Genomic DNA, 14,767 nt, shown 5'->3' with positions numbered 1-14,767 from the left:
ATGTGCATTTGTTGACATCCAGGTAGCGGCATTCTGAAGCACGTAGAATAGAAACAGGTGACAGGTTTGTTTTGGGGGAGTTTTTCCCTAGTCGATGTGAGGGTCTAAGGTCAGAGGGATGTCGTATGCTCTAAAGCCCCCTGAGGCAAACTGTGATTTGTGATAATGGGCTTTATAAACAAAAAATTGACTTGACTTGTCTTGACTTGAAGCTGCTTCTTTGTAGAACAGACTTAAGGTGTGAATGCAGAGATGACAACCTGCAAAACAGCCATTCACATGTGAAATACACCTACTCTACACCCACATATGTACCTCCATGTCTGCCTCTGCATCCATAATGCAGCAGCTGCTCTCCACACTCCACTGAGCTGATGAACACGAGTGGAGAAAATGTTTCTGAACTGAAGGACCGTCCTTAAAGCTGAGCACTTTACATAATCCCCTCAGGGCAGAGATGAGACGAATGCTCGACATCTTCAGCGAGGCGGAGATATCTACGCTTAAATATTTCACCCCACAACAATAAAGTTGGTATGTAGTACTCACCTTCCAGGGCTCTCTATGGTCCCAGAAAAGGTTTTCTAGGTGAGCAGAGGTTGGCCGTGGTGTTTAAACCATGCTCAGTTGGTACTAAGGGGCCCAAAACCTGCCAGGAAAATTTCCCTTACACCATTATATCACTGCACTGTTGATACAAGGCAGGATGGATCCATGCTTTCATGTTGTTTGTGCCACATCCTGACCCTGCCATCCGAATGTCGCAGAGACTCATTAGATCAGGCAACATTTTTCCAATTTTCAGTTGTCCAATTTTGGTAAGCCTGTGTGAATTGTAGCCTGAGTTTCCTGTTCTTAGTGGAAAGCAATGGCACCTGGTGTGGTCTTCTGCTGCTGTAGCCGCTCTGCTTCAAGGTTCGATGTGTTGTGCATTCAGAGATGCTCTTCTGCAGACCTTGGTTGTAACGAGCGGTTATCTGAGTCACTCTTGCCTTTCTGTCAGCTTTTTCGGACCATTTTCTATAAATCCCAGAGGTGGTTTTGTGTAAAAAAACAAACAAAAAAACCCCCAGTAGATGAGCAGTTGCTGAAATACTTCCCCATTCTGATGCTCATTTTGAACTTAAGCAGGTCATTTTTAACCATGCCTACATGCCTAAATGCATTGAGTTGCTGCCATGTGATTGGCTGATTAGATATAACAAACAGTTGAACAGGTGTACCTAATAAAGTGGCCAGTATGTGTACAGTATATATACTTGATACCTTTTTTTGGGTAAACTATTCCTTTAAAGCTGAGGATAGTTTGATGTCCGGTGTGTTTGTTTGCTGACTCAGCGGGCAGCCGGGATGCTGACTGGCCAGCTGCGGCGAGGCCTCATGCTTGTTTGTGGCGTCTCCAGCTCCTCGCTGCTGACACCAGGTAAGGTTCTGGCTTCTGCTGTGGTTTTTTTTTTTTTTTATTCGGAGGCCAAAAAGCCAGCCGGCCGTGTCAGGACCAGCTGGGCGGTGACGCAGAGCCAGCAGCAGGACGGACACATCACACGGTGTCCTCAGGCCCGGACAGGTCTGACTGGACGCAGCTCAGAGAGTCAGCAGGAGGACAAGTTCAGTCGATCGATTTCTGGCTGACTGCTGGTTTGTTCCTCGGATGAATAATGTGGCAGTGAGCAGCCTGAGCTATTTTTAGGAGGAAAACAATACCGGTGCATTTGTTCTGTTATTTATTTCAGACTTTGAGAATCAAGGAAGGAGATAAATACAGACTTTTAATCAGGTGCAGAGCAGCAGTAGGAGCAAACATAAAACTGTAAATACCGACAATACTGTTCAGCATCTTTACAAACCCATGTTTGTCCAAACTTCAGTCAACTGCATTGTAAATTTAAGTAAAAATCCCAAATCTGTCAGGCAGAATTTTGGGAGAAATGTGTCTAAAATGATGTAGCCAACATATTGAATATCTCCAGATATTTGAATAAATGGAAACATCATCTGTTTGTTCTGATTAATATTGTGATCAGCTGATGTTCGAAGCTGCTCCTCTAGAAACTGATGTTTGTGTGCTACTTATTCGTTATGCCAAGTGCATTTTGAGGGAAACGTAATAGCTGCCTGGATTATGTGTCCTATGTTAATGCACCCCACAGAGGTCAGAGGTCGGGGAGGAAGGTTTGACGTACAAAAGTTCAGGACTTTAAATCTGCAGGAGTCAGGTTGTAAACTCTGGTCTGGGAAAAAGAGGCACATGTTGAGGTGTTTAAAAATATTACCAGCAGCATTATTACCTGATGCTGACCTGCAGCATTTCATGAGCATGTGACCATGTGGAGTCTTCTGGTGCCGGCTGGCTGTCTGCCAGCGTAACATAACAGCGTCACTGGTTCCGTCCAGCTGTGTTCTTATCTGACGCCGACCAGCCGCGTTCAGGTTGGATGCGGTAAGTGTCTTTGGCTTTACGCTTATATGTTGAAAGCACTGACAGTGGCGCTATTTTGACAAGTTCAGAGTGAGAACAGCTTGGTCTGAACCAAGTTTCACATCTGTGGTCACATTTGGCATTTATCAGACCAAACAGTTTTGGGGATTCCCTGAGAGGAACTGCCCACTGGAGAGCTCCTCCGAGAACTACATACCTACGAGGGCTTTTTCATACCCCCGTGCCAGTGTTAGTCGTGGCCGAAGGCATTATGTTTTTGGGTTGTCTGTGTGTTCTTTGGTTGTCTGTCTCATTCTCTTAAACAGTTTATCTCAAGAACACCTTGAGGGAATTTCTTCAAATTTGGCGCAAACGTCCTTTTTGGCTCAACAATGAACTAATTAAACTTTCAGAGTCATACGTTAAAGGTCAACGTCACCGTGGCCTTGTTAGTCTCATTCTTACACACACAGTATTTCACAACCGTTTTGAGGGAATTTCCTCAAATTTGACACAAACATCCATTTTGACTGAAGGATGTTACGAATTTGGTGGCCAAAGGTCAAACATCAAGGTTGCTGTAATCTAACAAAACACTTTTTGGACCATAACTCAGGAATTAATATGTTAATTATGAAAACATTTTACACAAATGTCCAAAAGGATAAAATGATGAAGTCATGAGATTTTATATCCAAAGGGTCAAAAGACAGCTTCACTGTGATATCATAGTATTTCTACAAAACACTTTTCTGACTATTACATAACATCATAAGTAAGGAGCAGAAGGAGAGACATTTGTTCCAATCCTGAATTGGCAACACTTATCTTGAAACTGTGCTGATTGTAGAGATCTTCTGAGCTGTCGGGGGGAAGATGTGTGTGAAGCATCCATGTTTTCACAGACATGGATATAAACCTTAAGTGCAACTTCACTGGCTTGTGGAGGCACACAAACGCGTGGCAGTATTTCGAGTTTTTCTAAATGCTTTTCTGCTGGCTGAGAAGGGTCAAATCTTCTTCAACTTTTTAAATGCGTTAAAAATCTTAAGAATATAAAGAGTGAATTGTTGAATAGCCGGGGGAAAAATGTGTTTGAAGCATCCGTGTTTTCACAGACATGGATGTAAACTGTAACTCCAATGTGATTGGTGTGTTCAGGCATGCAACTGTGTGGCATTGATTCTAGTTTCTGGAGTTTGTGTTGCTGCTGATACTTGAGCCAAGTGCAGTTTTCTCTCCAGAGTCTGAACGACATGACTGTTAGATTCTGTGTCGTCTGAAACCGCTTAGAGTCGTCTGAAGTCTCTCACTTCACTTTGTCTCTTCAGAAGAAAACAAAAACACAAACATGAGTTTGTTTCCCTCCTTGATGCTGGAGGATCAGTTTTTATTTCAGCTTTTTCTAATCGCACACTGAACTTCACTTCACCCCGTTTTCTTTGCTGAGCTTCAAACAACTGAACGCCATCAGAGACATGTGACCCAGGTGGATGTCTGGAGAGGGTTTTCACTTCCTGTTGGGTATTCTATCATAAGATCAGATTTCCTTTGAGCGTCGCACTTTCCTTTCATCCAATTTAAATAGAGTTTTAGGTGCTGAATGTCAGTTTCCAGTGTTAGATGTGGAAAGACGGCTTGAAGTTAATAGAGGTTGAAGGAGCGGACTTGTATGTGGCTGTATTGGGCCGTTAAATAAATTATTAATGGGCCCCTGTTTCTCATTCATTGCATTACATTTTCATGGCTGTCTCATGTATTTCATGCCATTATTGGCATGAAATACATGTCATAAATGGTCCGTTTTATATTATTTAGGTGCATTTACAGTAGATGACATCATTTCTTTTGAAAGCTGTTTAGAACAGGCATCTTTTATTAAACCTTTGAAACCTGAGAAAATTGGCTTGATTTCTTTCAAAAACATGGGAAGAGGGCTTGAGCAAGAAAAGAAGAAATTTCCCCAAAAGTAGCAAAAACAAAGTTAAAAGTACAAGATAATTACCTGAAAATTGGTAGACTTAATCAGTAAATTAACATTAAAAAAGTATGTTATGCCGATACTTTTAATTCAGTAGAATTTGAATGTAGTACTTGTACTTGTAACAAAATATGTTTACACTGTAGCATTGTTATTTTCACATAAGTGAAAGGTCTAAGTACTTCTTCCAACCTTCCAAGTTTTCATTGGGAACTGGTTGAAATGATTAAATATTAACACTGGATAAATACTGGCAATGTGTAATTGGATGATTTTGTGTCAATAATTCAGTTTTACATGGTGTATATTATTAAAAACACTTATTTGGAGGTGACAGAAAACAGAATAAACTCCCTTTTCCATACGTATTTAGACATGAGATGACCCAGAAAGCATAAATGTCATGTTTCCTTTAATTTGAGGTATTGAAACATGTAATTAAAAACACAGTTTCTGCCTGGTTGTTGAGTTTTTTTTCTCTCAGTGTGGCAGTGAGTCATTCTGACTTCACCCTGAATTCAATTAGGAGGCATTAAAAAGAAACAGAGCAGCGACGGCGGGAGTCGTGTAGGATTTCACCTGCAGGGTGAAGCTGTTTATTGTCTAAAAGCGAGACGGATGACAGTACGTAGAGCTTTGCTTTGAATAAGACAATCAGAGCGCAGAGTGAACGATGATGGACGTGTGCTGTCACCTCAGATGGATTTCTCCTCTCATCGTTCAGTCGAGCAGAAAGCTTGAGGCTGTCGCACGAATGACGAGCATCAATCACTGTCGCGGGAAACACCCTGAGACGGCAGGAAACGGCGAGCGTGTCCTCTGATGTGAAGTCGTGTAAACATGTCCATACACAGAGATCTGGCCTCGGCGTGAGACCGGGGTCTGATTCGGCTTGCCAGGTCTCAGCGAGCTAAAGTAAAGGTCTGGTGTTGAGGGTAATGAGCGTTGTCAGGACGCCATCCGTCAGGACACCATCCATCAGCATGACAGTCAGCTGTTTGTCCCACTGAGACATCCTTTGATTCTGGGGAGCTTTTACTCCTCTGTCAGTCAGATCTTTAGCTGCACATGTCGTTTGTCAGTGACAAAGGCCAAAAGTCCAAACTATTTCCATTGCACTTTGTCACATTTTCCTCTTTTAATACATTTTCAAACTTATCTGTGCTGAAACTTCAGATTGTTGGTGTAACCACTCCGGTGTTTTTTGTGCAAAAATCAAAAATGTGCATTAAAACAGGTAGCTAGAAAGCCAGATCCAGGCTACACATATGTATAATTTGAAAAATGACATTTTTCCCCTTTTTAAAACAACATTCATTTTACAAAAACTAGAATGCAAAAACAATTCCAAGTACTTGAACATGCATGGCGAGTTTGATAGGTGGAAAAAAACGTCTACATCAGTGGTTTGTCAAATACCAAGGAATATTCTGAGCGTTTGTAGTGAGCTTATTATCCTTTGGCAACAGTATCTTAAAAACAATTTTTGTTTTGACACTTTTACGTCACCTTTATTCATTAAACACCTTTGTGGACTGGGCTGATTTTCAAGGTAAAATGAGATTGCTATGTGTGGCGAGGTGGAAGTGCTGCTTGCTGGTAGTCAGCCATTGTTGTTACATGCAACTAAGGGGGGGCTACAACAAGGCCAAAAACATGATTCCGGTGACGTTTTTCAAAACAACTTGGCCTGTCGGGGCTTCAGGGCACTTGAATTACTTTGGACAAGCAGTATGGAGACATTTTGTTGTTTCATTATTTATTTTTTAACATTTGAATCCTGCTCACCATTTGCTTCAGTTGTTTACGAGATGAGTGCAACGTGAAACCCCAGCAGAGTTTTATGGACGATAAAACTAAAAACCAACTTTCCACTGACATGATGGTGAGCAGAACCTTTGCAACTTTAAAAAAATGGATTTAAAATGGGGTTGTGAGTTGTTTTTTTTTATTTTAGGCCTTCATGAGATGAAAGAAAAATCCTAAAATGACTCCAATGTGACAAGTTAAACTTCTCAAAATTGCACCAAACTTCCTGGCTTTTTCTAAAATAAAGCCCTTTTTGGAGCAGTGGCCATGAAAGTAGAAGCCAACATGTATTTCACAGAGATGTTTTTTGAGCCAGTGATTGCACTGTTGTGAGGATGGAGAAGTGAGTGTGTGGCGAGTTGATCAGCAGGGTGTCCAATTTGGCGGCTAATTAAAATAGCAGTCCTCAAGTCGTAGCAGGAAGTCCTTCAGAAGCCGCCAGCAGGGCAAGAGTGATTTCTCCCTGAAAGTCTCTGCAATTTTCTCAATAACACAATGGGACTAAAGCATTTACAGTTATTATTATTATGATGACTGCCATAATTTGATGACGACAGTTCTCTTACCGACAAAGCTCGAGTCATAATGCTGTTATTTTTTTTTTTTTGTTAACACGCTCAAATCACAGCATGTATGTATGTGTTAGTATAAGACGGGCTGATGTGTTTTAATGGGGCAGCAGCTGACTGAGCATCAATAACTGATGCTGCTGTTTATTCAGTCCACAATGCATCATTAATGCTAATGGAAGGGCCCATTATATTCTCATGCAGCTGCAGTTATTTTAGCCATTACTCTGTGCACTTTGCGTGTGCGTGCGTGTGTGTGTGTGTGTGTATAAAATATCATAGTTCCTCGAAGCGTCACCTGCATGAATCTTCATGATTTCTGATCTAATCTGTTGCTGCGCACGCTGTCTCCACATGACCTTATTATCTGACAGATCTGTAGAAAACTTGTTTCTGTTAATTGAGTTTGTTATGAAAGATTTAAAAAACCTAAATTAAAACAAATGAAACTGTGAAATAATGTCAAATAGATCTATGGTATGTGCTGAAAAACCTGGAAAAGTCATTGAATTTGCAAATAGCATTTCCAGGTCTGGAAAAGCTTTGTAAACTAAATGTATCCTGGAAATTTGTTTCACAAACATGTATAATACCAAATGATGTGTCGAAGGACCGTTGGAAATGTGAACATCCAACAAGAATTTCTTTTTACAGTTTTTAGCTCTGATAAATGGTGTAATTTAGGGGATTTTTGAAGAAAACATACATTCTGCCAAAGTTTTTTTCTTCAAAAATTACCATTTGAAAACAAAAAAATTGCCGAAATGTTGCCTTGAACAATTGCCAAAAATAAAGAAAAACAAAACAAAAACCAAAATATTTAAAAGAATGAACGCCTTCCAAACCAGCAGGCATGCTCTCTTCAAAAATTGGTGGTAAAATAAACATAAAAAACAGCCACTGCATGTCCCTTCCCTAGGACAACACACTTTATTTTGATGTTTTTGTTATGTACTCTGGCACTTTATGTATACTTAAAGTACAAAAAACAAATCCCAGTTTAAATCACTTATTTTTACTGTGAATTAGAGAATGGTTGGGGGCGGGCCTTAAGTTGAGTACCACTGTTTTTAAAGTGTCTAAAACAAAAAAAAAAGCATGAAAAGCTCAGACATTTTCTTTGTGTTAGAAATAATCTTCCTCTGTGACGTTAAAGCTGCAGCGCTCTGATAGCGTCAGCTCTCGGACAGGTTTGTATTTACAGTACGGGCCTTTAATTTGCTGCCTGTCGCCGAGCGAGTCGGGCAGAGTGACATTTGTATTGCTGTCAGGCCCCCGGCCGTCCGTCTTCCTCCTTCCTCTGTGAATCCTGATGAGGCGTCCGGCAGCGCTCGGCCCAACACGCCGGCCTCTGACTGAAGAGAAATCAATCAGCCCTTCAATCTTTCTCTAAAGGACCATTATCCAGCCCCGTCGGGCCTGTCGGGCCTGTCTGCCGCAGGATCTATGACCTGATCCGCCTCCCTAATTCACACAGCAGAGCTCGCTAACTTCGCTCTGACATGAAACCAACAACAGGAAGCCGAGGAAGGTCAAGATTTAAGGTTCAAACTCGATCTGTTTAAATCTCAACAAATATACTTCAGGATGTTTGAGAGTGACACTAAACAACATTTAAAAATCTGACTGAAAACTCTGCCGCTGATGTGTTCCCTCCTGTCTCCTGTGAGTTCATTGTATAAGATTTTAGACATTTCTTGCATTTCAACAAACCTCAGAGAAAATAAAACAAAACAGATTTGATATTAATAATGCAAAAATAAACAACAATCGGCTTTTTTTCCCCCTCCAACATTGAAAACATTGGTTTCTTTTTCCTCTCTTAATTTATCACGTTTCATACACAGAGTGACACAGTGTGCTTTATATAAAGTAACAATACAATCATACAAAATACAGAATACAAATATGGATATCTACAGGTCTCTTCCTCCCTTTATTTCTTTCTCCTAGAAATTGCTTTCATTCCCTACGAATTTACTACAGCAAACACATTCTGAAAGAAACCTAATGTCGACCAGATTCATTTTTTGTTTTGTTTAATGCAGAAATGTTGTTATCAAACATTTCAAGGCTGCCAACTTTGCATTTGCAGTGAGATAATAAAATCACATTAGATTTTACACACATAGTAGGCAGGGTCTTCTTGAACAGGATAATATTGATAAGTTCAGTAAACCTCCATAACATTTATTTAATTCATGAGGGTTTAAAAATTATGTCATTTTCAAATAGTTATATGACATTATAATTTGAGCTGACTTTCCCTGAAAGGTAAGGTGCAATGAAACTACAAACTTTGTACTGGCATAGTCACATTTAGAGCAGGAATGAATTCTTTACAAACCTGTTATGGAAACTGTTTTATCATAACAGCACTTATTTGCTGATGGTTTTGTTTGGTTTATAAAATGTAAGAACTGTGAATTATGTCGGACAGCCTGCTCCGGTCGGACATGTCCGGCAGCCCGCTCCAGCGCAAGCATGTGCGAAAACCTGCTCCATGGCGCGAACATGTCAGTGCATGGACATGTCCGACAGTCAGCTACAGCGCACGGACATGTCCGACAGTCCGCTACAGCGCGCAAACATGTCTGAACATGTCCGACAGTCCGCTACAGTGCACGGACATGCCCGACAGTCCGCTACAGCGCGCGAACATGTCCGACAGTCCGCTACAGCGCACGGACATGTCCGACAGTCCGCTCCAGTGCAGACATGTAGGACAGCCCACTATAGCGTGCGGACATGTGTCAGTGTGTCAGTGAACTATGAGGGCAAAAAACAAACCAAAAAGCAAAAAGCAAAATTCTCTAATGTTAATCGTAATTGAAGTAAAATGTTAAATTAATCATGATATTGATTTTAGGTTTGAGGTTCAGACCTTTGCCACAAGGAAAGTTTAGTAACTGGACCTCTTTGAATTCTAGTAGAATAGGTCCTCCAGTTGGTGATGCCTGTTTGTCATGTTCAATGTCTGACAGAAAATAAATATTTAAACCAAAATGAACCTTATATCTTCATATCTCACTTAGGAGTCAAAGGGAACCTTTAAGCTTGACAGCAATAGTGATTGTGATATATATCGATATCGACTGATATGAAAAAAAAATATTGTGATAAGACTTTATTCCATATCACCCAGCCCCACATGAATGCAGTTATACTCAACTCGCTTTTCTTGGGGGGCACTTTTAAAAATTAGAGAAGGCTAGGGCTCAAGGATTCTAGGAAATTTCTGGGATTTCAGGATATTATTTGGATTTTAGGACATTTCTAAGATTTTAGGACAGTTTTAGGTTTTTAGGACTTTTACGATGTTTATCGGATTTTAGGTCAATCTAAATTTCTAGGATTTCAGGACCAGTTGCAGCAGCCCCATACATGTTTCTCTCATGATTTTTTTACGATGTTTAAATTATTTTAGGATGTTTCTTAGATTTTAGGATAGTTATTAGGATTTGAGGACGCTTCTTGGATTTTAGGACATTAGAGGCTTAGCTAGGACCTCTGTCAGAGGGTGTGGGGGATCCTCTGGCACCTTATGTATACTAGAAGTAAAAAACAATTCCCAGTGTAAATCACTTTATTTCTGTTATAAATCAGAAAATGTTTAGGTCAACAGCCATAAAATAAGTATCAGTGCTGTAATGTGTCTTTCGTTACCCTTTTTTGCCATTGCAAGTACCTGTACTGTAACAGCACAAACAGACCTGCATCAAAATTAAGCATCATCTGGCCTGACTACAGAGTTATACACTGCTGCTGTGTTGCTGTGCTACTCATGTCTTACCATGCACTGTAAATTTATGTATCTGTAGCTTTGCATTCTGTGTGGGCACCTCCTGTGCACCTGAGGCGTATTCAGTACTGCAGGGGATTGTGCGGAGCATGTAATTTCACACATGCATACATATGACCTGCTACATAATGTAGCTCCATAATTGCCCTTTGTTTTTCCTATGGTTGATGAAAGGGAGAATCGAAGACTGCAGCATATTAAAGGAATACTTCAACCATAAAATTACCATTGGTATATTAGTTACTCACCTCATGTCACATTGAATTCGTGAAGGAAGTTTTTCTCACATGCCTCCATGGTGAAAGAAGAATCCGAAAAGACAAACATTTTTCACTGGGGTCCAACAACAGCAAAACTATAGCAAAAAATCTGCTTACAAACTCTCACACAAACTCTCTCTCTCAAACACATGCATTTTCGATATCTGATATTCTAATGTAGTTCAATATTGTCATGTTTTCTGAAAAATGTATGTGTTAGGCATTATACTGATTATAATGAGACTTGGCTTACACAACACGAGTTTTTTGAGAGTTTGTGAACAGATGTTTTGTCAAAGTTTTGCCTCGACTTCAATTCATGATGAATGTTCGCCTTTTTTTGGATTGATCGTTGATCACGGAGGCATGCAAGAAAAAGATTTCGTCACTTCATTTCTTTTTTGTCATGAATTCATTCTTAACAGTGATTAAACAGAAAGACAGTAAAGTTGAAGTATTTTTTATATTAAACTGTTCAAATCACAGTCTGATGGGAACGATTTGTTTGAGTCTGACTCAATAGAAATCGGGTCTGAAATTTGCTAAATGAGCAATCTGCTATTAAATCACTTAATTTCCTTGGATTGCAATTTATTAACAGTGTCATTTAAAAGACTTAAAGTATGAAGAGTTATGCTGTTTTCGGTGGTTTAAAGTTATCGGTTAACCCTCATTGTGTTGCCACAGATCCCTCAGATCAGCTACGCCTCGACGGCTCCAGAGCTCAGCGACAACACTCGCTACGACTTCTTCTCCCGTGTGGTCCCTCCAGACTCCTACCAGGCTCAGGCCATGCTGGACATCGTCACGGCGATGGGCTGGAACTACGTGTCCACGCTCGCCTCGGAGGGAAACTACGGCGAGAGCGGTGTGGAGGCCTTCGTCCAAATCTCCAGAGAGTCAGGTAGGAAGGAAACTTTTTAAATCAACTGAGATTGAAAAAAACCCAGCAAATGTCCCCTGGGTGACGGAGGACAGGCAGGATGAGCAGTCACTGTGGGGTTTAAGCCGCTGGTTGTTAAACTCGCTGTGCTCCTGACTCGGCGTGTGGTGATGAGTGAGCAGGAGGAGAGGTCATGTAATTGACTCTTGATGTAATTACAGCACGAGTCGACGCTGTTTTCTCCTCAGCCGGTCACTCTGAGGTAATCAGGCTCTCTGCTCTCGCTGATTAAAATATTATCGCACTCGGACGAGCTCTGACATTAATTAGATTGTAAAGGGTGTGTTGGAATTCATCAGTGGTAACATGTATGTTGGAGATCAGCAGTAAGTGTGTGTGTTTGTGTGTGTGTGTTCCAAGGCTGTGTTCACACCAAATCATGCGATGCAGAGATTAGCTGCAGGGCTGTGCTTCGGTGTGGGAGTGTCACTTAAATGGCCATTTGTAGGAGAGCGGACTGTGAAGACCAACTGTAGGAAGACAATCACCCCTCTCAGAGAACTAAGATTTATCTTTAGTAAGTTTTTGTTGGCTTTATTGTTTGTAAAATCGTACACAATCTGTTGATACACACTTCACTCTTTTAGTCACAGTAATATTTAATAATAGGAGAATATATTATTTGTTCCCATCGACTACAAACATCTTCTGGTGTTATCTCTGGTTGGTCACCGCAGCGTGATGTCAGGCTGCATTTTTCTAAAGTTGCCACATTAAAGTTTCAATGTGTAAGATTTAGTTCAGGGATACTCAGCTTGCTTTGCTTGGGAACCACTTTCGCAAAATGACAGGAGGTCAAGAGCCAGAGGCAGCAGCCATATACGTGTTCCCAGGATTTTAGGACATTACTATGATTTTAGGAAGTTTCTAGAATTCAAGCACATTGCCAGGATTTAGGACATTACTTGGATCTTAGGAAGTTGCTCCATCTGTGCCCAGAGTACACAGTGAGAGTGTGGAGCTCTAACTAAACGATATATACAATAATTTCAACAGCGCTTCTAATGAAAGGTAATGAATGTGTGGGAGAAGCTGAAATCCCTAATAATAAATCCAACACTGAATGTTTTCTTTGAATATTTTTTTTTCCTGGTTTGAAACTGTTAATCTTGTCGTAAGCTGTCCACTTGCTGTCCAGCTGTCCATGAGTTCTTCTGTTTGGTTTGTTGGCCAATCAGAGGTCATATTTCTGTCTTGTCAACCAATCACAGGCTGTGTTTCTGACTGTGTAGCAGCTCTGGCAGAGACTGTTATTTTTGGCGTAAATGTTTCTTTGGTCAAATGCATATACTTTTTGTCTGTCATTGCAGAGCCCCTTTTGTGCTCAGGTCGCCCTGTATGTGTTTTGATCTGTGGATTGCTGCTTGGTCCATGTTTTTAGCTCTGGCTGTTTCTATCACTGAGGCAGTTTATGCGGGTGCGTCTACCGTGGCTTCTCTTTGCAGTAACTTAACATGGTACAATTTCCCAAGGAAGCAATGAAAAATGAAAATCTGATTTCACGCTGCAAGATGGAAGCAGTTTTAAAACCCATAACTATAGCTAGTAAAATTATCACAGCGCCCATGGCAACTCTATAACTGTCGTCATGGCTACAGAAGTAAATTCACTCTGCTAGTTATCTAAACAGCTGCAATGATACAGATTTGACCACATACCAGCACATAACCAGCAGCAGTGAGAGGTACGCCTAATCACTGTGGTGTTAAATGTGCAACACAAAATTATAGAGCAGAAAAAAAAAATCCCACTTTGACCTTTGGGAGCTTCATAGGAAATGTGCCTTTTGTGAATTTTAACCTTCCAACATGTGATTAAACATATGGCGTGTGTTTGACAAACTGTGTATTCACATGTGCTTTCTTTTTTAAGGGAAGTAATTTACATCCAGAACATTTGAGATGTTTGGAGCTGTTTGAGTCACAGATGATGTGTCTGAACTCTAATGAGCATCATGTTGCTGCCCGTGTTTCCTCCTCCAAACTCTGCTGATTTAGTTCATTATGACAGAAAACACCACTTTTCTCTGCAGTTACTTTTTTTTACAGTATTAAAAATAAACAGTGACAAAATATAGAATAAAATGTGATTTTTTTTCCCTGTTTGCCTCACTCTCTGGTTCTCTCAATCACTGTAACCCGAATAATAACCTCGCTGCTGTAACATCCTACATATTTACCTGCACCCTGCAACAGTGCTGTAATCTGTGTGTAAATGGTGGCAGCAGCAGTAATCATGAAGAATGGCTGCCGATCGAGGCGTTTAAAAGCTTCAGATTAATAACGAGACGCTGTGCAGAGAGCAGCTGTGGCTCCTCTGAGGGATCAATGAGCTTTCATCTCTGCCACTGCTGCTGTTGTCTCTGCACGCGCACACACACACACACACACACACACACACACACACACACACACACACACACACACACACACACACACACACACACACACACACACACACACACACTGCCATGAACATGGCTTTATTAGCAGCCCAGAGTATGTATTCATATCAACAGGAATGAGGTGTGATGGTACGAAGCCTCTGAGCTGCTGCAGGCTGCACAGTTCATAGTGGAAACAGTCGCCATGATCAAAGGTTGTATTGATTAGAGCTGATTAGCCTCTAATGTGCAGATATTGGGAAAGCATGTCTTCCTTTAATGTGCAGTTATTACATTATGTTATTACCCAACAGATGATGACTCATTTGGCCAGGTTAGAAAAAAAAAAACCAGAAAAAAACAACAATATGTATTTAAGCTCCTGTTGTGAAAAGCCTCATTATGTCACAGTAATGATAATTCACTTCATGACTGTTTTTCATCACAGCTGTTTAACTGTTTAAAGGCTGTTTTCTTAAAGGGAACATTCAGCTGTTGCAGCAGCACAAAGACAGGAATAAGTATAGATCAATAAAGAAAGTAAATTAAATGAATAATAAGGAGTATACAAAACTAAAATAAGATAAAATATATATAAAAA

The 14,767-nt window shown here is 40.6% G+C and overlaps 1 protein-coding gene across 3 annotated transcripts in view; it reads left to right on the top strand.

The window, feature by feature from the left end:
• grm8b (glutamate receptor, metabotropic 8b) overlaps positions 1 to 14,767 on the top strand; it is a 130,236-nt gene that overhangs the window by 35,193 nt on the left and 80,276 nt on the right. For all 3 annotated transcript variants that reach the window (XM_088079657.1, XM_042495869.2, XM_088079658.1), the window contains one exon: positions 11,528 to 11,744. In XM_088079657.1, the coding sequence (XP_087935783.1) occupies positions 11,528 to 11,744 (217 nt within the window). The remainder of the gene's footprint in view (positions 1 to 11,527; positions 11,745 to 14,767) is intronic.

The sequence above is a fragment of the Plectropomus leopardus genome, chromosome 7 (genome assembly GCF_026936395.1).
Source record: "Plectropomus leopardus strain MGB_pleo_1.0 chromosome 7, ASM2693639v1, whole genome shotgun sequence".
NCBI lineage: Eukaryota > Metazoa > Chordata > Actinopteri > Perciformes > Serranidae > Plectropomus > Plectropomus leopardus.
Note: the sequence above shows the minus strand (reverse complement) of the source record. Positions and strands in the feature narration are given on the sequence as shown.